This window comes from Eumetopias jubatus, unplaced genomic scaffold, assembly GCF_037043125.1.
Source record: "Eumetopias jubatus isolate StellerSeaLion01/CBP00866 unplaced genomic scaffold, mEumJub1_p1.0 scaffold_6, whole genome shotgun sequence".
Lineage (NCBI taxonomy): Eukaryota > Metazoa > Chordata > Mammalia > Carnivora > Otariidae > Eumetopias > Eumetopias jubatus.
The window spans coordinates 81,798,318-81,824,350 of record NW_028274812.1 but is presented as its reverse complement, the minus strand read 5'-3'; the positions used below and the strand labels follow the sequence as shown (position 1 = coordinate 81,824,350).

General features: G+C 36.5%; 1 protein-coding gene across 1 annotated transcript in view; it reads right to left on the bottom strand.

The window, feature by feature from the left end:
* Positions 1-26,033, bottom strand: part of COL12A1 (collagen type XII alpha 1 chain) — a 111,805-nt gene that overhangs the window by 77,851 nt on the left and 7,921 nt on the right. Inside the window, exons 3-13 of the mRNA XM_028097677.2 lie at positions 24,810-24,953; positions 24,324-24,383; positions 21,615-21,878; positions 21,275-21,439; positions 20,430-20,603; positions 18,016-18,306; positions 17,213-17,815; positions 15,729-16,001; positions 12,086-12,358; positions 10,192-10,464; positions 1,218-1,490 (exon numbers count right to left, since the gene is read on the bottom strand). Of these exons, the coding sequence (XP_027953478.1) occupies positions 1,218-1,490; positions 10,192-10,464; positions 12,086-12,358; positions 15,729-16,001; positions 17,213-17,815; positions 18,016-18,306; positions 20,430-20,603; positions 21,275-21,439; positions 21,615-21,878; positions 24,324-24,383; positions 24,810-24,953 (2,793 nt within the window). The remainder of the gene's footprint in view (positions 1-1,217; positions 1,491-10,191; positions 10,465-12,085; positions 12,359-15,728; positions 16,002-17,212; positions 17,816-18,015; positions 18,307-20,429; positions 20,604-21,274; positions 21,440-21,614; positions 21,879-24,323; positions 24,384-24,809; positions 24,954-26,033) is intronic.

The window sequence follows — 26,033 nt, the reverse complement described above, 5'->3', positions numbered from 1 at the left end:
TTCAGACACAACATTTCATTTACTACCATGGAAACCAATCATGTGAATATCTGAGAAATAAGCCTTTTCACATATTTAAATTTCCAATAAGGAGTTTGATTTTTTTTAATCTGGTTAATTTTGACACAGATTTAAACTTAGACACATCTTACTGAATTTGCCAGTGATTAAAAAAGAGAGATGACTAACATAACATAATAAAATTTAAAAAAAAAAGAGAGAGAGATGAGTTCTTCCAACAACTCAGACCAAAAGACTTTAACTTAAGGACAACTTAAAATCAGGATATGGGGCTTATCTGAAATTGCTCACAGCATCCCCCCCTCCTTAACCAGAAAAATCCCTCATTTCCTCTATTTCTTTCTAATAAAAGGAAATGCAAGAATGTGCCATTCTTTCCCCTTTTCCTAAAACCTTCCCAGAACAAAAGGAATAAACTTTTCCCCTATAAATTCTTAGAAATGCCTATGCTTAACAAATGGCTTCTTAGGGAAGAGAATTAAGGAAGGTTGGCATATCTTTCACCAACCAGCTGATACTAAATGATGATAAGTCATTCAAAATCATTCACCAGAAAGAATATTAATGACATTAAGGTAAATCTGAGCCACTAGAAAATTGAGTGGACTTTTGATTTAACCTTACCAAATACAAGAGGGATAAAGTCAAGTCTCTAGGATTGGTCTTGGGCATATAATAATCATAGTCTCCATAGCCACTCTCAATCAACTCTAAGTGGCTAGGCACTATGCTTGGTGCTTTGCACATTGTTATTTCATTTAATCCTCAAGACAACTCCGAGACTGCAACCTACAGATAAGGAAACAGAGACTCGAAGAAGGTTAAGTAATTTGTCCAAGGTCATACAGCTATAAATGGGCCTGCATTCTCTCTGTCTCCAAGGCTCCTGATCTTTTCACTAGTTGACTTTCTTATCTAGTTGACCTTCTTATCTAGTTGACCATCCTATCAGGAAAAAAAGACAGAGAGAGACAAATATAGGTAGCTGGACGGGATTCAATATTTCAAAATATGATACAATTTTTATGCTAAGTGAACTAAACCAACCTGAATTTAAACCAGTCTTTAAAGATCCTAATTTTTCATCCCCATTTATCATATAACGAAAAATAAAGGCAAGTGATTAAACTGTCACTTGAGCTGATAGCTATTAATTAGCACCAACACACACCCAACACACTCATGATGTTACCTACATTCAGTCGTGGCTTCTCCATTTAAAGGTTCTCCTTCTCCACTGCTGTAAACTGCAAAGACTGAAACCTTGTATTTGGTCTCTGGCTGAAGATTTTCTATCACAGTATGAATTGCATCTCCGGGAAGACTTTTCTCTCCAGTCTCAATATCATCATAAAGCGATTTCCATGAGACCCTGTAACCTCGAACCATTCCTGGAGCAGATGTCCAATACGCCCCAATTGATGTGTCGGTGATATCTTTAGTAACAAAATCTGTAGGTGAACCACGTTCTAGAATAGAAATTAAAGGGGAATCAGTTTTCAATGTCTACTAGATATGTAAATAGTCCTTCATCCTGGTAGACATCCTAACTTGCTGGACTCAAACTCAGTTTGTCTAAAGTTGACCATTTCTTCTTTCTGAGCTGTCTGTCCTGTTCCATTAGTGGAGCAGATTGATGGAATAAAATTCTAGGTTCCTTTCTGATTCCTACCTATCACCCTGGTCCCCTCGTGTTCAGTCAGATTGGAAGGCCTTTCAGGATAAGGTTGCCATCCAAACATGAAGGAGTACGTGCCTAAAAAAATTGTTCTCCAGGGGCACCTGGGTGGCTCAGTCATTAAGCGTCTGCCTTCGGCTCAGGTCATGATCCCAGGGTCCTGGGATCGAGTCCCACATCGGGCTCCCTGCTCAGCGGGAAGCCTGCTTCTCCCTCTCCCACTCCCCCTGCTTGTGTTCCTGCTCTCGCTCTCTCTCTCTGTCAAATAAATAAAATCTTTAAAAAAAAATCGTTCTCCAAGGGAAAGAAGTCATCTAAATCCCAAAATTTTACCCTATGTCAGTCTACTTTATGACATAGCCATTGTTCACAAAGATCTTTATTTCATTACCATCATCTTTTTCTCTCTGATGTAATTTAAATAAGTTCAGTTTCAATGTATGACCTATAATAACTTCAACAATTGCATATCACTTGCAAAAATTAATTCCAGCATCATTTTTTGGTGAAAACTCTATTTGCTGATGCAATTTAAAAGGAGAAGTACAAACTTCCAATATAGCTTAACTCTAACGAAACTAAAAACCATCATTCTTCTGGAAGACTTCAAAGTGATTAGTCATCAAAATAAAACACACCACTTGTTCTAGCTGATCAAAAATGTCTGCTACTAAATTTTAGCTCTTTCAATTCAAAAAAAAAAAAAAAAATACAACCCAAATGGAAAAATATGGAAACCTCAACTTAATAGGAGGCACAGATGTCTTCCAATAAAACCCTCACTTTCCATAATTTAAATGTAAGATAAATATACAGGTCACTTTATATTGGCTACCTTTACTAGGGTTTATGCCACAGCATGACATAAACATAAAACTATCTGCCTCTACAGCATACATTTCACCAGTAATTGTTATAAATTCAAGCAAATGCTACATAATGCTGTTACAAGATTTTTGAACTATTACTTTACTTGAATCAAAGAGTAAAAATGAATACCTTAAAAATATTCATAATTAAACAACGAAATTTCAACACAAAGAGTAAAGATAACATGAAGTAAAAAAAAAAAAGAAATCTGGGTAGACAGAAACCCATCATATTGTAGAGTTTAGAGGGGAAAAATAAATAAAACAGGAGCTGGGCATCCTACCAGACCCCAAGCACAAATGGAAAATTCTAACTCCATTATAAATAACTGTAACTGCTGACAGGACATCTCATCTCTGGAGGGAAATTAGTTACATATTTCACTGAAACCAAGAATACTTATTTTCAAGAACATACTGACTTTGCTCCCTCAGTACTTGAGGCTAATTGTCACTTGAAAGCCTTCTTTCATTGTGTGGGCTACCAAAACGGCCACATATCTTTATATTTTCTCTACTTATGGGAATATAAACAAACTGTTCCTTTGATCTAGTTTGGTTGTTGTTTTTTATGTCTTGTTTTGTTTTGATCATTGATATCCCAGCAACTGGTCTCTTAAGTTTTATAAGTAGAGCACATGTTTCCTTTGCTTGATGTACACCTTTTTTTCACATATGCCCCTTCTAAATTGCCTAATTGCAGTTAGGTATTGCAGCCATTGTAAAATTGTTGTACTTGAAAGTGACTGAACTTAAATGAGCTAAAAACGGCACTGATGACATTCGTAAGATGAATAAGTTAGCTAGACTGTGGGAATTATCCTCCAAATTAACACTGGAGTAGTTTACAAACAATCATTTCAGCTTCTCGTCTGCTCCAGGGTTGTGTTTCTCAGCCCATTCTCCGCCCTACTTTGTGTTAGCACTGAGTTTGTGACATTATTTATTTCCATGACAACAGACATTAATCTCACAAACACAGGCTAATGATTCCACTGTGAGAAAATAATAGGAAAAGAATTGTGGTTGAAGCAAAAATACATTCACAGAGATATTTGTGGGCTACAAACAAAAGGAGCCTAGTTCGCTAGACATGCATTCCCACGGATTTTAATCAACTGTTTTAACACTCTCAGAACCTGTAAAGCTGGAACAAAATACTAGTGAAATTGCAATAAAGACCTTTGCAAGGTTTATCAGTGTCCCAAAAAGAGTCTGTAAAAGCACTTTTTAAAAAATACAAATGAAATACGAACCAAAAACCATTCTTAAGTTCTAATTAATGGCATGACAATGCTAATTCCAATGAGCACTGAGTAAATTCTCAATTACAGAAAACAATCCTCAAAAAATTATAGAATCTGCCTCTGACACCCAAAGGTGTCATTGCAACATTCCATGTTAGTAACAAAGAAATATGGAATCAAAAGAAGGAAGAAAGGCACCTCCATCCAGAAGCTAGGAGTGAAAAGATAAACTGCTTCAATAAAGCTTCTGATATGTCAGTCAGTTTGATAAGAATATTCCTAAATATTAAGTTTATACCGTTGTCAAACACATTGATAAAATTTTTTTCCTCAAAAAAGCTAGAGGGTTGGGTATCCTAGCTGTTGCATTACACCCAAGAATTTTGAAGAATATGATGTATTGATGACAAGCAAATTTTATCAGACCTATAACCCTTTAAAAACTATTTTTTTTTAAATGGAATCTTGGCTTGGACAAATATTGGATTACAAAAAAATGAAACAATTGAATTGTACCCTGTGATACAATTGGCAGGCTGTGAAAGAGGCCAAGCTTGGCCTTAAGACCTGGTGTGTAACAAGCTGAGCAGGGCCCCCAGCAGGCTATGTCACCTCCTGGGCCCTGGCACAAAATAATTGGACCAGATTTGATAGGATATGCAGAATCACCTGGGGTGTCAAAGAGTGGGCCTTGCCCAAATCAACTAAATTGCAATATCTGGAGATATGCCTAAGCACTGATACTTCCTAAAAAATCTTTTAAATCTCATTATTCTTGGATGCCTGGGTGGCTCAGTCTGTTAAACGTCTGCCTTCGGCTCAGGTCATGATCCCAGGGCCCTGGGATCAAGCCCCACATCGGGCTCTCTGCTCCATGGGGAGCCTGCTTCTCCCTCTGCCTCTGCCACTCCCCCTGCTTGTGCTCTCTCCGACAAATAAATAAATAAAATCTTTTAAAAAAATAAAATAAAATAAAATAAAATACTGAATTGTAGGGCGCCTGGGTGGCTCAGTTGGTTAAGCGACTGCCTTCGGCTCAGGTCATGATCCTGGAGTCCCAGGATTGAGTCCCGCATCGGGCTCCCTGCTCGGCAGGGAGTCTGCTTCTCCCTCTGACCCTATCCCCTCTGATGTGCTCTCTCTCTCTCATTCTCTCTCTCTCAAATAAATAAATAAAATCTTTAAAAAAAAAATACTGAATTGTAGGTTTTGTCCTCAATATAAGGAACTTGGACATCCATAACACAGAAGAAATTATTTGGTTTGGTTTGGTTAGATTGGATTTGGGAGGCTTTTTTTAGAGAAGGGAAGGGAAGGGAAAGGAAAGAGAGAGGAATAAGAAAGGAAAAGATGTCAGAAGACAAGCCTACAGCCTTTCTGCAGGAGGCATTCCTGTATCTCAACAGGGGAAGCCATAGACAGGTCCAGTGAATAAGAACCAAATCCAGTAGTCCTTTTGCCCCTTTGTCACTATGCTTCCCAGAACCTGAATCCACTTCTGCTCTAGCAAAGGCTCCCAACTTCCTTAAGTTCCTCTTTTTGTTCTGCCCCCTAGACTTATAAATGTTTGTTTTATGGTGTTTCAGTTTGTTCAGGATTTCACATAAGTGGCATTGTTTTCAATAATATTTAATCTCACGGTACCTGTTTTCTGCTGTTCTGGGGTATATGCCTATGCTTTGTCTATTACTTTTATTTCTGGTAATAGAATTTCTGGCAGTCGTTTCAAGTAAGTTCTCTTCTATAATGATGGTACGCCTTCAACTTTGTCCTCCTCAATAGTTTTCCCAGCTATCCTTGTCTCCCCAGTGTAGTACCCGTATACTTACAGGGAATAACATTCTTTTCTGTCATACGTTTGAACACACAAAATTTATCAGTTTCTTGAAATTTTGATACTCGGCATTTCTGCTCTGATTATAAACCATATTTAGATATATTCAAAAGGCATTTTTCTCATGCCTGCTCACATGTGTCTCTGAGCTACTACTGTGGGAAGTAATTTAGACAGGTGCATTTCTCATGATCTGAACATCCACAAGGGGTTGATTTCTACTTTTTTCCACATGCAAGGCCAAAGAACTAATGCCTCATTTGTGTAACTTTCCTACATTTCCTTAGCCCTTTTCCATTTGCTTTCTGAAAAGCAAGTCATCATCCAATTCAAATATAATTATTATAACACAAATTAGCCAATGATGATAACTGAAAAATTAATCATAATGAAATGAAACTATAAATTGTTCCAGTCAGCTTTCATTGAGTTTCACATATCACTTTCGAAAATAGAAGTTAAATTGAAAATGTAATGTAAATCCTCTTCTAAATCAATTTGTCTTTTCCGTTAAAGCTCAGCTCAAAAGTCATCCAACTTTCCACAGCAGAATACAGAAAACCTGCTTCCACGTTTATGTGGAAACACACTTGATTTACAACCCCAGTGAATTAGAGCCATCATCCCAAAGTACAAAGTTCCCTATTGATAAGCTAACAACTACATTAAACAATACATAGTTCTTGAAAACCTCTTAACAATTAAATCACCCTTGAATCTCAAAGCCTATGTGAGATTTCTTCCATAATTGTCATGTCTCCAATGTGATCTAGATATTTCTCCGATGAGACATTAATGCGCTGGAAAGGAAATACGAATTGTTCTTTGGGAATTTTGCTAAAGTTCCCTGTAAACCTCAGCGTTGTTATACCCAGAATGTATGATTTTTCAAATTATGAGATAGCAGTAAATCTAGGGAAACAGAGACCTTATTTAGTCCGTCTTGGAGAGGCCCCATGTTACTCAACATCATGCAGAGGAATTCCTATGATGTGCTAAAAACCTCATTGTAACAAAATGTCAGCTGAGTGAGCTTGGTTTGATGTACAGGAAGCTGTCCGTGTCTAGGACATTGGCAGGTTGCTATAGCAACGGAAACCAAGGAAATTTTGAAAAGTCATCTTTTCCATAGCCAAAAACCAATAGTCAAAAACAAAAAGAACCGTATTATTCCCAAACTGAAATTTTCATTCATTTGTGGTAAATCTCGGAATTAAAATGGGCATTATTCATTTCAAGGTTTATAAGAGCAGGTTTTCCTCTCTCTACACACTAACAATGACAACTAAAAGTTCTACCACGACCCAAAGTACACTTACATGTACAATAGTAATTACTAAAAATTACGTTAAATCTATTTTAACAACAACAACCAGGGCGGGGGGGAAACAACATAAATCAAACCTAATAGTTTGTGCTCAGATTCCTCTAAAGTTTGGATCTGAAAGAGTAATAAACACTGCCTTTGTGATTCTATTTCATACAGTACTAGAGCAAACCATGAACTTCCCCGATGCCAATGCTAATAAATCTCTCTTCCAGGGACAGGGGCATTTTCTGATCACTGGCTACATTTCAACAAACTAGGAAACAGATTCAAGTTAGGGACGGTTGCAGACCACACTAACTATTTTTTTTTTACATTTTTTGATTTGAATAGAATGCACTTGAGGCAATCTATAAAATTTTCAACCTACAGAATGCTCCTGCCGGCTGAGCCATGCCTCTGGATGGAAGAAACATTCCTTCAAGGTCTGCTCTTACCACCTTCTCTCCCAAGAGAAAAACAGATTAGAAAAACAGCAGCCCTCAAAAGCAGTTGCCTGGCTCTGTTTCTGGCTTTCCATTCCCTGCATTTACCATCATATCCTATTCTTGTATATGGTATGTGGATTTGGCTGAGTTAATACAATAAAATGAAATGGAATAACCAGGGGCAAAAATCTTCTACTATTTTAATTTAGTCACAACTATGCTTTCACATATTTGTCAAGTTTACCACACATAATGCAATGGGATAAATATGTTCATAAAATCAGACTGGCAGCATTTTATGTAATCCTTCACTGTGGTAAAGAGCTTTGGTGTAAATAGAAAAAAATATATATTATTACAACTTAGTTATCAATCAACTATAATCATCTTGCTTCCCTCCTTCTCGGGAAATGGAAAACAGTAATTTTTAAGATTTATTTTACTACACATATATCTCCCTTAGACGTAATTTCTGATCAAATACGTGTGTGTGCGCACGCGCGCACACACGGGCACATATTCACACGTGCATACAACTTGGTAGATTTTCCATACTACTTGTACAAAGCTATAAAATTATAAACAGTTCAGCTGTTCACCTGGCCCAGAAAAATCAATGCCTAATAGAATGTGTTTGTTGTTAAATTAAAATGTGTATTTTGTTTTCTAAAGATTAATATATCATTCTCAGTAAAAATGCCTAATTTTTAACCCCAAGAAAATTCTGAGAATGAATATATTTTTTAAGGTATGAAAATGCAGAAGAACATCAGAAGGTTAAAAGGTACAAGAAGAAGGAAAACTATTAAAGTTATTTCCAAGATATTCCCTATAAGGGAGAAATTTTCACAAACAAGAATAATCTACAATTATCCTGGAAAAAACAAAAGCTCAAAAGTTTATCCTTAAAAAAAAAATCCTATAAACAATCTATGTTGAAAGGCTTTGGGAAGCACAAGAGAAGGAGAACCTCAAAAGGTCAAAACAGAAGAACAAACTTGTCAGAAATTCTGGATGTTGCTCCAGATACAAGGATCACATGGCTTTACTGTTTGGACTAGGTGTCTGTAATTAAGGCAATTTCCATTTCTACCTCTTCTTACTTTCAAAACTTTAGTGCAGCTAATCAATATCTCTGAAATACTTACAAAAGCCATATTTTTAGATACCAATTCTAAAGCGAATGTCATTTCCTCCTGATGAATTTTATATACATATAGTATTTTACAGTTCCCAAAAAGTTTCTCTTACAGTCTCCCCATTTGATCTCCACAGTACATCTGGGATGCAGGGGAAGCAATGATCATCCCCTCTTTATAGATGGGTATACTGAGGCTCAGAGGGGTTAAGGAAGCATTTCAAGGTCGCATGGCTAAGTAGTCAAACAAGGACTCTGGTAGTAATCAGTATTTTACATGCTGGTATTTAATCTTTCATTTAAATCCTCTTTTAAAAATAAATTTCATGGACTATTAGAATTAAATTCTTGATTAATATTAGAGATAGAATTGATTAGAATATTTTTTTGGCTATTTGTGTCTTTTCTTAAAGATTTTATTTATTTATTTGTCGGAGAGAGAGCGTGCAAGCAGGGGGAGCAGCAGAGGGAGAAGCAGGCTCCCTGTTGAGCAAGGAGCCTGACGCGGGACTCAATCCCAGGACCCTAGGATCATGACCTGAGCTGAAGGCAGACGTTTAACTGACTGAGCCACCCAGGTGTCCCGCTGTTTGTTTTTAATTCTTGACTAAATCTTGTAGTTTTAATGAAAACTGCCTACTGTGGGCCTCGTCCCTGTTAACTACAACATCTACAAACCTCCAAATTCCTGGATCCTCCAAATTTGACAGATATTTTACCTAAAGTCACTGTGATTTCGCATCACAAAAGATACTTCAGATTCCTTTTCTTCCTATACTTACATTAAATAGGTCATATAAAAGATGGTGATAACAAGAAGAAATAAATGCCTGATTTCCCATTTAAGCCCTGGACTATGGTACTGACTCATTATCATAACCATCCACTGATACTTCTTTTTAACATCACAACATTCTTATTGTGGCTAGGCTAAATTTGCATTTTCTCTCTCTTACACAACTTACTTTGTAGTTGCGATGAGTTAAATGGAAGCTGCCATTATATTTCAAGAGATTCTAAGAAATATATGAAGCCCTCTGACAATTAAGTCTGGAGAACCAAGCACACAGCTCCAGTCTTGGTGGTGGTTCTTGCTAAATACTGCATTAACTTCAAACTTCTAACACAGAACTGAACTTTAGAGGTCGTTTAGAAAACAAACAAAGCAGAAACCTGGATCCTCATATTTCTCAAGCTAAATGCTTTTATGCATGGTGAATGAAAAGAGACTCGGAGTCAGAAAGGGTTCCTATCTGCTCCTAGTGATGGAGGCAGCTTTGTTACTGTGGGCAACCCAAATCCTTTTCATCCACAGATGTTTCCCAAGGTCTCTTCTCACTCTGAATGTCACACATCTACCTATTCTCCACTTACCCAGCCCATGGCTTTAAGAACATACTTCTATGGCCTTCTTATGCACTCAGCTCCCCAGTACACCTCTTCCTGATTAAATTTAATTTTTTTACAGTTGCTTACATTCTACATCTCTGAATAAGAGGCAGTTTTGTAGTCACTTATTTTTCAATACAAATTCCTTTTAAGAGAAAGGATAGCACATTTCTAGATTTGATTCTCTGCAAACAATATCAGCTTCCTAAATGCAATCCCAAATAAACTCAGGGATTTCTATAAAACATGACAGTGATTACCTTCCAGTGTCGTTCCTTCACCATGAAGGGCATCTCCAGCCCCGGATGCATACAAAGCCGTCACAGACAAGGAGTATTGTGTCCCTTCGTTTAATCCTCTCAGCACAGTACTGGTGGTGTGTCCTCTCACAGTGACCTCTTGAGTTTCACCCCCTGCCACTGGGACGTATGTGACGAGATACTGTTTCACTTTCCCTGGTGCCCCAGTCCAAGATAATTTCATAGTTGATGTTGTAGGGTCAGAAACTCTTAAGTCTCTTGGGTTCCCTCTAACTTCATTAAAAAAAAAACAACATTGAAATTCATTATTTAATAAAATGACTTGAAAAACACTTTGTAGCTTTAAGTGTGTGTGTGTGTGTGTGTGTGTGAGCGTGCACTGCATCAAATTTATATCCTGAGAGCTATGACAGCAATTGTTAACTGTTGACAAGCAAACAGAGCTTCAGCATTTCTAAACTGGGCCTTATGTGTTAGTAGCGACAAAGCAAAAGGCATCCAATTCCTCTTCTGTGTTTACACAGGTTAGAATCTTTGACATTAAAAACTACAGTCTTTTCTCTGAAAGTGGAACAAAACATTACAAATTGTAAATACGTTGATTAGTATCACAATGTAAGTATCAACGCCCCCAAGAAAGCCTCAAAAAAAGGATTTACTGGCTATGAACTTCTAAACGTAATGGCCAGAAAATACACTGATGTGATAAAAATGATAAATGACCAAGGCTATCCCCAGAAAAAAACTTAAGAGAGGAAACAGCCCAAGTGAGACCTTGCCTTAGGTAAAACTCAGAGGCTGCCTATCCCTTTGCAACTATGATGTTTGGCATTTCATGACTTTTCTGGTAGAGTGGTCATGTCATCTCTGAAGGGTCCCAAGTCACCCAACCCTGTGACACTCTCCACCTGGCACTCAACAGCTAGCCACTTTTACTCTAGAAAACAGAAAGATGAAGAGTCAGGGTCTTTTTTAGGGTCCCCAGCACAAAGGGCCTTAGATCCCCAACTAGAAAGAGAAAAAGGAAGGTAATGATTTCCCAAAGGGCAGAGAGGAGGAAGAAAGCAGATGGAAAGAGAAAGGGTCTCAGCAGAAAACGCTACTTAGCTAGGTTCCCCAGGGAGGGAAGTAGGGATGCAGACTGAGCTGGGAATGGATATTCCTTATGAGTGTCTGCCTCAGATTCACTGCTTATCAGCAGCATGACTCAGTTACTATTTAGTATCTTTAGCCTTGATTTCCTTATAAAAAGGGATAATAATATTAACAATTCCATTGACTCTGTGCATGGATCAAATGAGATAATATATGAAAAACTCTTTGCACAGAACCTGATACAAATAAGTCCTCAATAACTGTTCATTATTGCTAATATGTTGTTGTTGTTGTTATTATTATTTTAACCTTAAAAATGGGGAATAAAATGAAAATTAGAAATGCCTTAATTTTTCTCAATGAAATAAATATTAAACATTAATAATTTGCAACAAATATCAGAATCTATCCTGGGAGTCTAACCATCCCATTTAAATAAAAACAGGTTAGTATTTTAAAAAATCTTCCTGAAGAAGTAATAGCTAATTTGTTTCAATGGTGCATAGCAGTTTGATTTTTAATCCCTAGTTATCCTTCAGTTTATATTAGAATATTTAATAATATTGTTTTTAAAAGAATATTTAGACCATATGATAGCATTTGAGTTCTACTGACACAAAAATCGCTGTCACAAGTAAGTGAAAAATTTGAGTAACCCAAATCTAAAAGGACTACAGTCTAAGACACTCAGATAATTAAGATAATGTCTCATGTGCTGTAGTGTCTGGATAGCTGCCTACAGGATCCCTTGAGGTCTAAGATGTGGGTTGTTACCATAAAGTCAGCATATTTCCTCTACCTTCTTCAGTGGCTGCATTTCCAGCCAACGGAGAGCCAGGTCCTGAGAAATATTCAGGAATTACAGATACTTCATATTTTGTGTCTGGAGTCAGGTTCTCGAGTGTTATCCTCCTCTGATTGGCAGGGGTGGTAACTTCTTTGCTTTCTCCACCAGCAACTGGTTTATATATAATTCGGTACCTTAAAACTCTCCCTGGAGCTTGGGTCCAGGTGATTTTAAAGCTGTCTGTAGTTTCATCTGTCACCTTTAGGTTTCGAGGTGCTCCTTTTACTGAAATTGGGTTTTTTTAAAAAAAAGGTTTATTTTACATAAAAAATGCAAAACTAAGCTTTTGATCACCAAATTATAGCATTTCTCTAAACAAATCCAAAAGCAGTTTTTTGTCAAACATTCTGGTTACAGCATTCATTTAGCCAGACATTAACTAGATGCTGAAACAACAAATACAATACACAGAAAGAAACGAAGTACTGTTAATTTTTTTAATCAAATAAAGAGGTATCTAGTAGTAAACTTTTAAAATCATAAATACTCTGTTAAATGGTAAATTCATGTTGACATAAAATTCAAGAATAAAAATACTTTATTTCTTGAAACATAGGTAGCCAAGGCTTTCCCTCTAACTAGATTTTCTCAGAAAAGTAGGAAAATAATACCAAACACCCAGTTCTACCATATTTATCCAACTGAATGAAGTGTCTTGTCCAGTCAGTTCCACAGCTAACTTTTTTATCTATATAGTCATTTGACTCGGAGAATTAGATCATACATGTGTTGGACCAAACACACTGTACTTAATGAATGCTAGTTGGATCTAAATCTTGAGGTCAAATTGCAATGGGGGTAATGTACATAGACTCACAATCTTAAATGGGATTTTCATTGAGCCTAAAGGAGAACATCATCTGGCTTTATAGTTAGCAAACATGTTTAAATTACTTATTCATTTAAGGGGTAAACTGTCCATTTGGACCACACGTTCTTCTCAATCTGCTGGAGTGAAAGCACAGTGCAATACATCTGCATTTATCTCACATATAATCAGAAGTTTATCTAAATAGCCAACACACCAGTAGATCACTTCAGAGAGAAAGAAAGTGTAGCCCTTAAGAAAAGCAATGGCAGCTGGCGAACTTACACCCATGACTCATTTTACATGGCAAGGAAAAAGACTAAATTAGCCAGAACAAATGAGGCAGATAAACTGATGAATTTGAATAGTTCCCTACCCCCCACTTATCTGCACGGGTTACATTCCAAGATCTCCAGAGGCTGCCTGAAATTATCAATAGTACTGAACCTTATATACACTATGTTTTTCTTATACATACCTATGATGAAGCTTAATTTATAAATTAGGCACAGTAAGAGATTAACAACAATACCTAATAATAAAATAGAATAACTATAACAATATACTGTAACAAAAATTATGTGAATATGGTCTCTCTCTCAAAATATCTTACTGTACTCAGCCCTCTTGGGATGATGTGAGATGATAAAATGCCTATGTGATGGGATAAAGTGAGGTAAATGACGCAGGCATCATGACACAGCATTAGGCGACTATTGACCTTCTAACAGTAGTCAGAAGGAAAATCATCTGCTCCTGGACTGTGGTTGACCATGGGCAACTGAAACCATGGAAAGTGAAGCTGAGAATCAAGGGGAACTACTTTACTAGTCTTGAAGCTGAATGTGTAATTTTGAGCCTTAGATTACCCAATAATAAAAAAAAAATGACTGTTTATAGGATTATTGACGTGGTTAAATGAGATAATCCACAGAAAGCAATTATCATAGTACCTGACACATAAGCTGGAGCTCAATAATTGGTAGCCTAACAAAGGTACTGAAATCAGAAACTTCCTTATTGACTAAAGAAAGTTTAAATCCCAGATTTCACTCACACAATGGAATTGGAAATGTATTACCAAATGGTTTTGTTGAAGCCCAATGAGCAAAAACTAGAGCATATATGAATGCAGTTGACTCTACTCAAAAACCCTCTGGACTTAAATTTCTTCTTGAGACATATTTCCATCCCCATCCTAAAGTGCTGAAGGAAAAGGGCCAGGCTCTTCAAGCAACAATATGGGCATTACAGAGAAACCATCAGAAAATCAGAAATATTGGGGTGCCTGGATGGCTCAGTCAGGCTCAGCAGGAAGTCTGCTTGAAGATTCTCTACTTCTGCCCCGCCCTCCACTCATGCATGCATTTTCTCTCTCTCTCAAATAAATAAATCTTTTAAAAAAAAAAAAGGAAATCAGAAATATCTAAGTATGGACTTCTAGGTTATTCAATACAAAAATCATAAGACAAGTAGTTAACTTAGGCCATTATTTTATTTGCTGGCCTTCAGGTAGAAATATACCTAAACTATGCATAAAAAGGAAAGATCAATCTCATTTTAAAAATCTTTCAGAGAAAAATGATTCTCTAGCTTTTATCAGGAAGATATGCCAATATATGTTTTCCCTGTTAGCAAATACTTCTTTGGAACTATCTTAATTTCCTCATGCATCTGTTTCAGCTTCTTCATTATCCCCAGTAAAAATAGAGAACAATTGACATGTCTTTTACTATTTGCGATATTTATCTTAAAGAGTAACTGCCTAGTCTTAGTCTTCTCGTAACCAGGTTCCTTGGTATCCTTTAAATGTCAAATGTAGTGAAATGTATCAGAAAGTACTCAATTTTATCCAGTAAAGAGGATATATCTAAACAAATGATGCTTAAAACATTTGGTAAAATTTGTACACTCATGTTCTCAGCTGCATCATTTACAATAGCTAAAAAGTGGCAGCAACCTAAGTATCTGTCTGTGGGCGAGTGGATAATCAAAATGTGATATAAACATATAATGGAATATCTTTCAGCCATAAGAAGAAAGGAAATGCTGATGCATGCTATAACATGGATGAACCTTGAGGACATTATGCTAAGTGAAACAAGTCAGAAAAAAAGGTTAAATACTGTATAATTCCACTCCTATGAAGTACCTAGAGTATCAAATTCATAGAAACAGAAAATAGAATAGTGATTGCCAGGGGCAGTGGGGCGGGGGCGGGGGGTGGAAATGAAGAGTTATTTTTTAATGAGTATAGAGATACAGTTTTGCAAGATGAAAAAAGTTCTGGAGATGGATGGTGGTAATGGTAGCATAATAATATGAATGAACTAAATGCCACTGAAATGTACACTTAAAATGGTTAAAATGGTAATTTTATGTTATATGTATTTTACCACAATTTTTAAAAAGAAAAAACATTTGGTAATATATTTGCCATCACATCCATAGATAAAGTAAACAAAATTCAGAAGTATGTGAACATAACATGCTGAAATAAGGGACAGAAAAATCTGGCCTCAAGCAGTATTTTAAGAGTCAATCCCATAGTTATTAACAGTTCTCTATACCTCTTAACTTCAAATTCATCAAAATAAATCTAGGGTTTTTTTTATATAAAAGTTTTTTCACTTTTTAAAAAGGTGTATGAAGAGCTGTACTTTATAGATGCTGAATTTTACAGAGGCATTCACCATCTCTATAGAGGAGATGGTTATTTCAGACTGTAACTTGGTTCCACAATAAATTGCTAGTTTTTGGAAAATAGGGTCAGAAACCTCATCTCACCTTCTGCAGTGGTCTCCTCTCCAGTTAAGGGAACACTGAAGCCATCCTCATACTCTGCAGTCACATTGACTAAGTACAGCGTCTCCGGCTTCAGGTTGTTGAGAATGACGCTGGTGCTTGACGCTGGCTCCACCACTGTGACCTCAGCATCCCCGGTAGCTTCCTTGTAGGTGATGTGGTATGAAAAAACATTTTCTCCAGCAGGAGACCAGTTAGTTTTGAAACTGTAAGAAGTCGTCTCAGAAAAACTAAGATCCTTTGGAGGCACATAAGCTATTTAAAAAAAAAAAAAAAGGACACAGTTAAAATGTTTAAATCTATAAAGCAAAAATGGACCTGATGACTATGTTTATGAAATGGCTTATGTTCACTGGGGGAATAGTCATTGAGACAAATGTACTGAGTAAATATTCCACACCTGACCTCTAAGAGAAGGCCTCTCATTTACAGCCCTACCAGGAGGTCTTGATCATTTGTCTTGACCATTCACAAACTAAGTTACACTATTTAAATGGTTAATTAAAATTTAACTTGAATGGGGTTTCTAAACACAAAGCAGTAATGGAATGGTCCTGCCTACAACTGGAATATTTAAACAGTAACAGACCTAAAATGAACCCAGCAATATTTTCCCACTAATCCTTGGCAATCAGATATTAACTTTTGGTGGTAGACAGATATTTCAAAGTAATGATTAAGGAATTCTTCCTAACCAAAGAATATTCATTAAACTAAATCATACGAACAGCCAATATTTAAGGCCCACTGCTGGTCTCAAGGAACGTACAATCAAATCGGAAAGACAGGAGAGTGTCACATTATTAACAAAACAGAGCAGTACCTATGAACCCTGGATGACTGGAAGTGATAGTAAGTGTTACAGCACTAGAACAGCTAAGGAAGACTTGATGAAAGAGTTGGGACTTTTTACTGAATGTTGACAAATAGAATTTGAGTGCTCGCTTCGGCAGCACATATACTAAAATTGGAACGACAAATAGAATTTGAACAAATGAAGAAAAGAGGATAAGGAATCCCAGCTGTGAGGAACAGTGCCCAAAATTGGTCCAGGGAAGGGAATGCATGAGAAGAATTCAAAGGTCTAGGACTATGTTCCCGTCACCTTTAATTCAAAGGACTTGGCTCACCATCTAGCACATATTAGACACTCAACTACAGGTTGTTGAATTGAATATGACAAATAGGTGGGATAAAGCTGGTGCCCAGCTCAGCTTAAGGATCTAGGATCAAAAACATCTCATGACTCATGGTAAATAGCTTTTTCACCAATAAATAGGTGATCCATACCCAGGAGAAAGTCTTATCTCAGCTAAATAAACTAAGCTCAGTAGATTTCTGTAAGACAGGATAGTTATTTTTTCCTGTATGTAGAAAGAATCGGAGAAGCGTATTATCCACAATTTTAGAACCAAAAAATGCTTTGTTCATGAAGAGATAATTTTGGCTCTACAAAGCCTACTAACCTTTTTTCTTTATAGCTGCCAATTCTTGCTCAATTCTAAGGCAGATAGACTGTGTGAGTTCAAAAGATATTCTCTGAAAAGCATCAAAATCTTCCACTGTGAACACATGTGTCTCAGCAGGAGGAGAGGCAATAGCTTCTAATTCTGAGCGAACAGCATCCTTCACACCAACTGCAAAGATTTCCACATCAGAATTCCTTAGTTTTATAGCAGGATCTCTGAAAGCATCTGAAGATTTCCCATCAGTGATAAGAATCATGACCTTTGGTACGTTGCCTCTTGAACCCTTGCTAGGCACAAATATTTTCTCTCTGACGTAAGTCATTGCTTTCCCAGTGTTTGTAGATCCTCCTCTGTAGGGGAAGGTGTTTATTGCTTCAATTATATCTTCAACTTTGGTGAATTTTTTCAAAGTGAACTCAGTATGAGGATCACGGCTGTACTGGACAAGACTTATCTGTACCCTGTTTGGTGAAATCTCAAAACTTTTTACAAGAACTTCCAGAAAGGCTCTAACTTTAACAAAGTTTGCAATCCCGATGCTATAGGAACCATCAACCAAAAACACGATATCGGCTTTTATATCCACACCACGTGAGCATTCTGTAAAAAGAAAAAAAAGCCCATTACAGTTCAACAAATATAAATTAATCATGAAATATAGATGTCTGGTTCTATTAATAACCACACTTATTTAAAAGAAAACCATTGCAAATATTTTGAAACTAAACCTGAACCAGTAAGACATACTGTCAAACAGACCATCACATATACCAAACCCAGTGATAGACCTATTCACTTACCCACTTGAACTTTCATTGGCTGAGTCTTCTCCATAATTGAAATGGGTTCGCTGGATGTCAGTCCCTTCATGGCTGAAACACTGATCTGGTATCCTGTGTCTGCTGAAAGGTCACGAACACTGAGCGTGGTAGTCTGAGGCCCCACACTGAGAGCGTGCTGTCGGCTTCCAGCAGTCATTGGTGTAAGAAGGACTTTATAGCCAGTCACTGGGCTAGGAGATGGACTCCAACTCAGCTTAATGTATTTTGATGAGACTTCCATGGCAACCAAATTTGCAGGAGGTTCAATAACTACAAAGTAACAAGCAGAACAGTGATTAAAAACAGTGAGATTTAGGGGTGCCTGGCTGGCTCAAATGGAGGAGCCTATGACTCTTGATCTCCGGGTCATGAGTTCAAGCCCCACTCTGGGTGTAGAGATTACCTAAATAAATAAACTATTAAAAAAAAAAGTGAGATACAACCTTTAGGTTTGGACATTCAATTCTCCTTATCCAAATTAATCATGAATTAGTCAAGAAGAGTTGCCTAATCCCAACTCTCCACTTCCACCTATACCTATCCAAAACCAAAAGAGGCTCAGTGCCTGATTTTTAGTCAGGGAGCTGAGAAAATTAGAGGAAGAGAAAGTCATTGGAGGAAATTAATAATAAGACATCTGATGCCTAACTCTCTGGGACCAAGATTTCCATCCACTCTGGTTTTCATATTTTACTCATTGTCTTTATTCTTAGGTACCAAAGTAGGCACTTGATAAATGTTTGTTAAATCAATGACTTACTCAATTCTTTTTCTCTTTTAATGATATTATAAAGACTAAAATATAATCTTTAAAAGACACTTTATAATACATAAGATAAAGGGTTCAGCAGCTCTTAAACAACTTCTTATAATGTTAGACAATTTTATTCTCACTTATTTTAAGCCAAGAAAAAATGTTCAACTATGTTCATAATGCCACCAAGAGGGACTCAATGGTTTATAACATGTATACTAACAAGGAAATATCGATCATCTAAAACATTTCTATCCTTACACAACATAGAAACATAATCATGTACTTAACAAATAACATAAAGTATTTTAAGATATTTCAGACCAAATTTTCACACTTTTACATTTATCAGTGGAACTAACTTCCAAGAATTTATACTTCAATTTTTTTTAATCTCATCCTGCAAGAAGTGGATGATCAAACAGGCACAAGTCTCCTCACAGCCTCCTCAAAAAGGCATTCATACGGAGTGCATAAAAATGATGTCTAAAAAGGGACAAGTAGTGGGGGGCAAGGGGGAGAAACAGATGTGCCAACTGGATGTTTGGCCAAAACTTTTGTGGGATGCAGAGACAGTACAGGGAAAACAAGTCACAGGCTAAGCCAGGAAGAAAGAGAGGCCCCAAGGAACAGCATCAACACCCACAATGCACCTCATACAAGCAGATTTCAAACAGTGGCAGGACGGACGTTTGGTCTACCCTCACACATACACCCTAGGGAAAACAGGTCAGCATTAGAATGTTTAAAAGACTAAGTAAAGAGAGGTTAATCAGGGGAAAGTGGGGTGAAGGGGTCAATTTTGTAATCACACTAAGCAAAAAATCGGACATTAGGCAGTAAAACAAAGAAAAAGGCTTGGAGCCCATGAAGTAATGAGAAGGGTTCTGAAACAGAATCAGAGCCAGCGAACATTGCCAAAATATTTGGGGTTTGGAGATTAAAGAGTTTATATGACTGAAGATGTAGCTATTTAGAACTTATCTTTAATCACTTGTCAATTCTCAGGCTAAAAGGAGAACAATCATGGAAACTGTGACTTTTTAATGTCCAAAAGGATGTTGATGAAATGTCTTCTGAAATGTCTTTTCTTTCTCCCATGTATTTAGAAGCAATAACTGATAGAAATGGGAAGATTTTCCAGATATGGAAGGATCAAACTGATCTTTGAATTATTCTTAAAAGTTTTGAAAACATGCAGAGAATGATAGAAAATCTTTTTGTTTCACCATTTAATAGAAAGTGTTCCCATTAGTTGATGTTGCTGTGTGCTAAAATACATGTCTTCCCAGCCTGTCAATGTTTACATCGGAGTGCAAGAGCATTAAAGCAAGTACCTGGATAGCATAATTATGGACACTCAACATGCACAAAATGGTCTCAGAGAAAAAGGGCAAGTCAAACTTCTCCAAAAAAGACTTTTAAGGATTTTATTTCATGTTCTACTGGGGGAGGGGGAACAATGAAAAGATATCAACCAGTTGAGTTACTGAAAAACCATATAATGGAGTATACAATTGGAGAATGACCAAAGATGTGTTTGAGTAAATGTGTCTCCTTTTAGACTACCTGTAAATCTATAAAAGCTATCAAATAATGGAAAAGGTTAACACAGGGGAACACGGAACAATTCACTCACCTTCTTCTCCACTAACCAATTCACCAAGTTGTTCATCAACACCAGAGCACACCTGGGAGATGATCTCATTCTGAATATCCACAATTGCATCAAAGTTGGCCACATTGAAAACATGGTTTAATGAAGGTGTGGAGGCGATTTGTTTGAGTTCTTTTGCATCTGCAGCTTTAATGCCTTCAAAAACAAAAGGACAAGGATATATTGAAAAGAAAAATGTGCTGAATTAGGGAAGTTCTTTGCTTTCTCAGTCCTTCGAAAGTAAAGACAGTTGTAAGTCCTTATTTAGTCATAAACCAGAATTGCTTTGCTTCGTCACGAATGTGCGACTGTTCAAATGACAAAGGCATTTTATAATTTCACAGAAAGTGGCCAGCCAAAAAGGAAAATGAATGGTTAATAAAACAGAGCAGGCTCTCATCCTAACCATGCCATCATTTGTCCCTGCCATCTGTAAAGATAATACTTTTTGCTTCCAGAGTCCTGAATGAGCTGGAACTCTCCAAATTCTTCAAGTATTACATAATATAGGAAACACATTTAAAAAAGCACTTAATGGTAATACAAGGAGGATCTTTATTAGAATCCCTGGCCCGGCGTTCTTTGAAAAGTAGAGAGGGCTGGCAAAAATATGAATACCACCTCACAATGCATAGGCTAAGGGAGTTATACGAGAGAAATACATAAGCAGAATTTTTACTCAAAGATGACATGGTTTAACACTACACTATAAAATGCACTAAACACTTCTAATAGCATCCTTCCTTAAGGAATCCACCTTTCCTCTTCATAAGCATTAGGTATTGAGGTAGGTCTAAAGAGAAAATACTTAACCAAATGTGGCCTACCCAAAGAGAAAACTTCAACCCCTATATTTCGAAGCTCTCTTGCTGGAATTTCCACTTCATCTTGCGATTTGCCATCCGTAATAATAATTGCCACTTTAGGAAAGCCAACTCTTGCTCCAGCAGATTCCGTGAAAGTATTTTTAATTAAGTAATCAATGGCATCCCCTGAAGTGCAAAAGAAACATGTTCATTCACTCCTTACCACACAGTTTTGCCAAAGTAAAAAACCACGTGATTAATTTCAAGATTGTTTAAGGTATGAAAATGGTGCCATGTTTGATTTCTTCCCCAAACAGGTATTTCATTTATTTTCAACAATAATAAAATTTGTAAAACATACCCGTCATTGTGTTGCCACCTTTGTACGGAATTGTTTTAATTGCAGCAAGAAGGTCATCCCTTTGGTAGTACTGACTTAAGTTAAATTCAGTCCTGGTATCAGAGCTGTACTGAACAACGCCAACCCTTGTCTTCTCTTCTCCGATGTCAAAAGCAGACACAAGAGCCCCGATAAAGTCTAAAATGTACTTAAAATTATTTCTTCCCACACTCCATGAGCCATCCACGAGGAACACTAGATCAGTCCAGGCACTGACAGAGCATTCTGAAATACATTTGATATAGTTCTAAATGATGTATTCTTAACTATACCCACCTTTAATGAATACAAACTAACGCTGAAAAACTGTTGTCTCCTTAAATCATTTTGTTCATTAGAACATATTCAAATTGGTCTTCGCCCACAACTGACATGCACAAAAGAATATAACATTTTATTAACAAACAAAGAAGCATTTTCAGGGCCTTCATTAAGATGCATTTGTGGAACTATATGGCTCTAAATTACTATATAAGACATTGTGCAAGAAGAGATAAATAGATACATGGCCTACTCTCCAAGAGCATGTGACCAAGGTATTCATGCTGTCAACCTGTTTTTATAAACAACATCCTTTTCCTCTTCTCTCTGAGCACAAATTACGCAAAACATCTGGGCGATATACAAAATGAGCAGTGTCTTCAATCCTTGGTATTTAGCAATAAATACAAAACAATTGCTGTCCTATTCAAGCAGATGTATTTAAGTGGAAGAAAGGGGAAAATCTTTCTAAAATTTTCCTGCATTTTAGAATATAATTGTCTAAAGTTTGTAGTGGGTTAGTCTAGAGGGTTAATAGAGTCTAACAGAAGTAAAAAGAAGCATGGGGGCCCTAGGTGGCTCAGTCAGTTAGGTGTCTGCCTTCGGCTCAGGTCGTGATCCCAGGGTCATAGGATCGAGCTCTGCATCGAGCTCTGCATTGGGGCTCCCTTCTCCCTCTCTCTTTTTCTGCCCCTCCCCAACCCCCCCAGCTCATGCTCTCTCACTCTCTCTCTCAAATAAATAAATAAAATCTTAAAAAAAAAGATGTAAAAAGAAGCATAAATATGACTCAAGATAGTCAAAAATATCTTACTGTCCTAATTATCGGTCTATTTAAATTTGACATCTAAAACCTACTTTTACAAAACAAAGAGTAGAAAAATATTTCCATTCAAAAGTAAAAAAGGCATAGTATATCTTTAAATGCAATGATTGGCTTTTATAAATGAACACCATATCTTTCTTTTTCTCCACAGTCAGAAGGAAAACAAGCTGATTTTCATGAAAATGTGTATTGAAAGGCAACACTAAGTGAATTTTCTGAAGAATTACAAAGATGTTTTCATCTTTGTAATCAGTTGGTAGATAATAAAAGAAATACTTGGCTACAAAGAGAAGGAAAGGGTCCTGGAAAATTTTGCAAGCTAAATCACAAGTTGCATGCCTAAATAATTTTTGCACACCATTTAATGGGCCCATTTAAGTCTATTAAATAGTCAATATTTGGTATAATGCTTTGATTTAGAATAAATATCAACGGTTCAGGGAAAATATTAGCATTATAACTGCATACTACAAAATTCATTTCAGATTATCAGACATCAGAAAGAATGATAAACAGGCATTTGTAGGGAAAAATTTCAGATAAAGGGGACTTTGTATTCAAATCTTTTTATTGTCCTCCTGGGTTATAAATCCAACCTTTATAAGGTGGCAAATGAGAAGTCCAAGAAACCCCTTAAGGGTCCATCCAAGTAAGTCAGAAGAAGCAATAGAAGACAAAGGAAGCAAGAGGTTACAAATTGTCAAACCTAGATTGAATAAAATCCCTTTTATTTGGTTACAAGTGCACCAAGGATCATTGTGTATCTTGTTTTGTTTGGGGTTGGGCTCCCATTTGTATACTATAAAGAACATAATAAATAAATAAATAAATAACACTGTAAACAGCGTTTCTCGTGCCTTTTTCTTTTCTAATTTGCCTCCATGATTCTTTGTGTAGGTGAAATAGTAATAGAGGTGGGCCCAGAATGTATCAGAATGACCAGGAAATTTGTTTCAAACTGCATAAGACTCCACTCCCATCTCTCACCCCAACATCATCTCTGGAAAATGTGTACTATTCTTTAGATATGTTAAGACCCACGTGTTACCAGAGATGTCTTACAGACACTGGAAATGGTGACACTGCCATCAATGAAAGGCATGTAAATACCACAGAGGTGAGCATAACACATCCAGAGATTTAGAAATATATTTTCATGGCAAAAAACTCTTCAAACACAAGGAGGGCATCTCTCTGGTGTTCTGGCTTTGTATTCCTCATATATCCCTATTTCTATTGATTTGTCTTTGAGAAATGAGTTGTCTAGTGGTGAGCTTTGTTTTTCACCTACTGCCAAAATTCTGCAAAAAAAAAAAAATGTAGATACACACCAATTCACAGTTTACTCTCAGTAAAATGAATATTTAGTAAATAGAATGAAAAATTGACTAGAAACTCAGAATGTAAGTAGTATAATTGTTTAGTCATATATTACTATTATATTGTCCATATTTCTCCTAGATAATACCTATAGAAATTATTAAGTGAATAAATTCAAAGTATGGATATAGTTGGAACATTTTCTTTATATTACACTTGTAACTTCTATAAATCTGAGCAAAAATATTAAGGGAAATACTTACTTTGTATCATTGGTTTTCCAGGTTTCTTCTCACCTGGCTTTGTCGGACCACCTGTTTGAACTGAGTCAAAACCTGATTATTACAAAAAGAAATGAACCCGTACAAATACTTCCTAAAAAAATATATATTGTTTTCCACCACTGTCTTTAAATATATGATCCATGCCCAGCTGCTCAGAAAATACTGCCAAATAAGCAATGCCTTGCAAATAAATTATCTTTAGTGAGATTTTAGATATATTTCAAAAAGACATTGACATTGTTGCCTGGCAAAGTTTAATGTTTTTAATAGTTTTCACTCATAACATTCCTGCTGCTTCCAAAGACCAGGGTTATAAATCAAGAATGAATTATTAACATCCACAAATGACTAGGATCATAGAAAGAATACTGATACAAAGTAACTCTGCATAACAAATTAAACCTGAAAGTTGGAGAAATCTTCTGCAAAATAAAAGGCATAAAGGTACTTTATATGTGTGCTTACTTGTTAATTGTCCTATAACAGGTACACTTTCTTCTACTTCATCATATGAAGTGATTGTCACCACATACTCTATTTCAGGTATAAGGTCTGATAATAAAGTTTCAGTGGTACTAGCTGCAAGGGTAAATTCTTTAGTGGGCCCATCTGGAAATACAGAAAGGAAAATATGAATGCAAAAAAATATCTTTCACATATAACATGATACAATATAATGTAATTCCCAGATATACTCAAAATTTAAAAAATTAAATATATATATACATTTTTTCAGAACATCCAAACATTATCTTCTTCTATCTTCTGAAACCAAAACTTTGAAATTCTACAAATGGACTGGCATAGCATTTACTTATGATAATCATATTCAATATTTGTTTGAGGACTCAAGGATTCCTCTGGAATAAAGATATACCAGAATATCAAACCAAAATCTCCCATTGTTTCTGAAGGTGAATGGTAGTAACAAAATTATTTCATAAATGAGACATAAAACAGAAAATAATTTAATTTTAAATTATGTGCTGGAGGAGAGTGAAGGAAGGCAAATAGGGGATGAAAATCAACTCAAGAACAACAAACACCATAGGTTAAAATTAAGCTGTAGTGGGAAGCAATCTGTGTGGAAGAAATGCATTCTCCATCCTCAAATGGTTGCATACATTAATGGGTAGCCACAGTCCTCTGAATTGACTTAACTAGATATCAAACATTTCAAAATACAGTATACTAGGTATATACTTATATATTGACAGCTATGTACTCCCTTCTAGATTATGCTCATTCTTCAATCAGGAAACAGTAGTTCCTAGGGACTAAGTGCCTGCTAGGATTTTTATATTATATTAAATTTTCATCAAAACAGAAATAATCAAGGGGTGCCTGGGTGGCTCAGTCATTACGCCTCTGCCTTTGGCTCAGGTCATGATCCCAGGGTCCTGGGATCCAGCCCCACACCGGGCTCCCTGCTCAGCAGGAAGCCTGTTACTTCCTCTCCCACTCCCCCTGCTTGTGTTCCTGTTCTCGCGATCTTGCTCTCTCTGTCAATTAAATAAATAAATAATCTTTAAAAAACAAAAAACAAAACAGAAATAATCAAGAAAAGTAACAGGTAGTATAATAAAACCCTGAGAAACACTCCTGGTTTAAGTGTGGAGCATGCAGAACCAACCACGGCCCCCGCAAGACAAGACACCGGGTCTCTGCCGGGTTGGGGGGTGTCAGTGC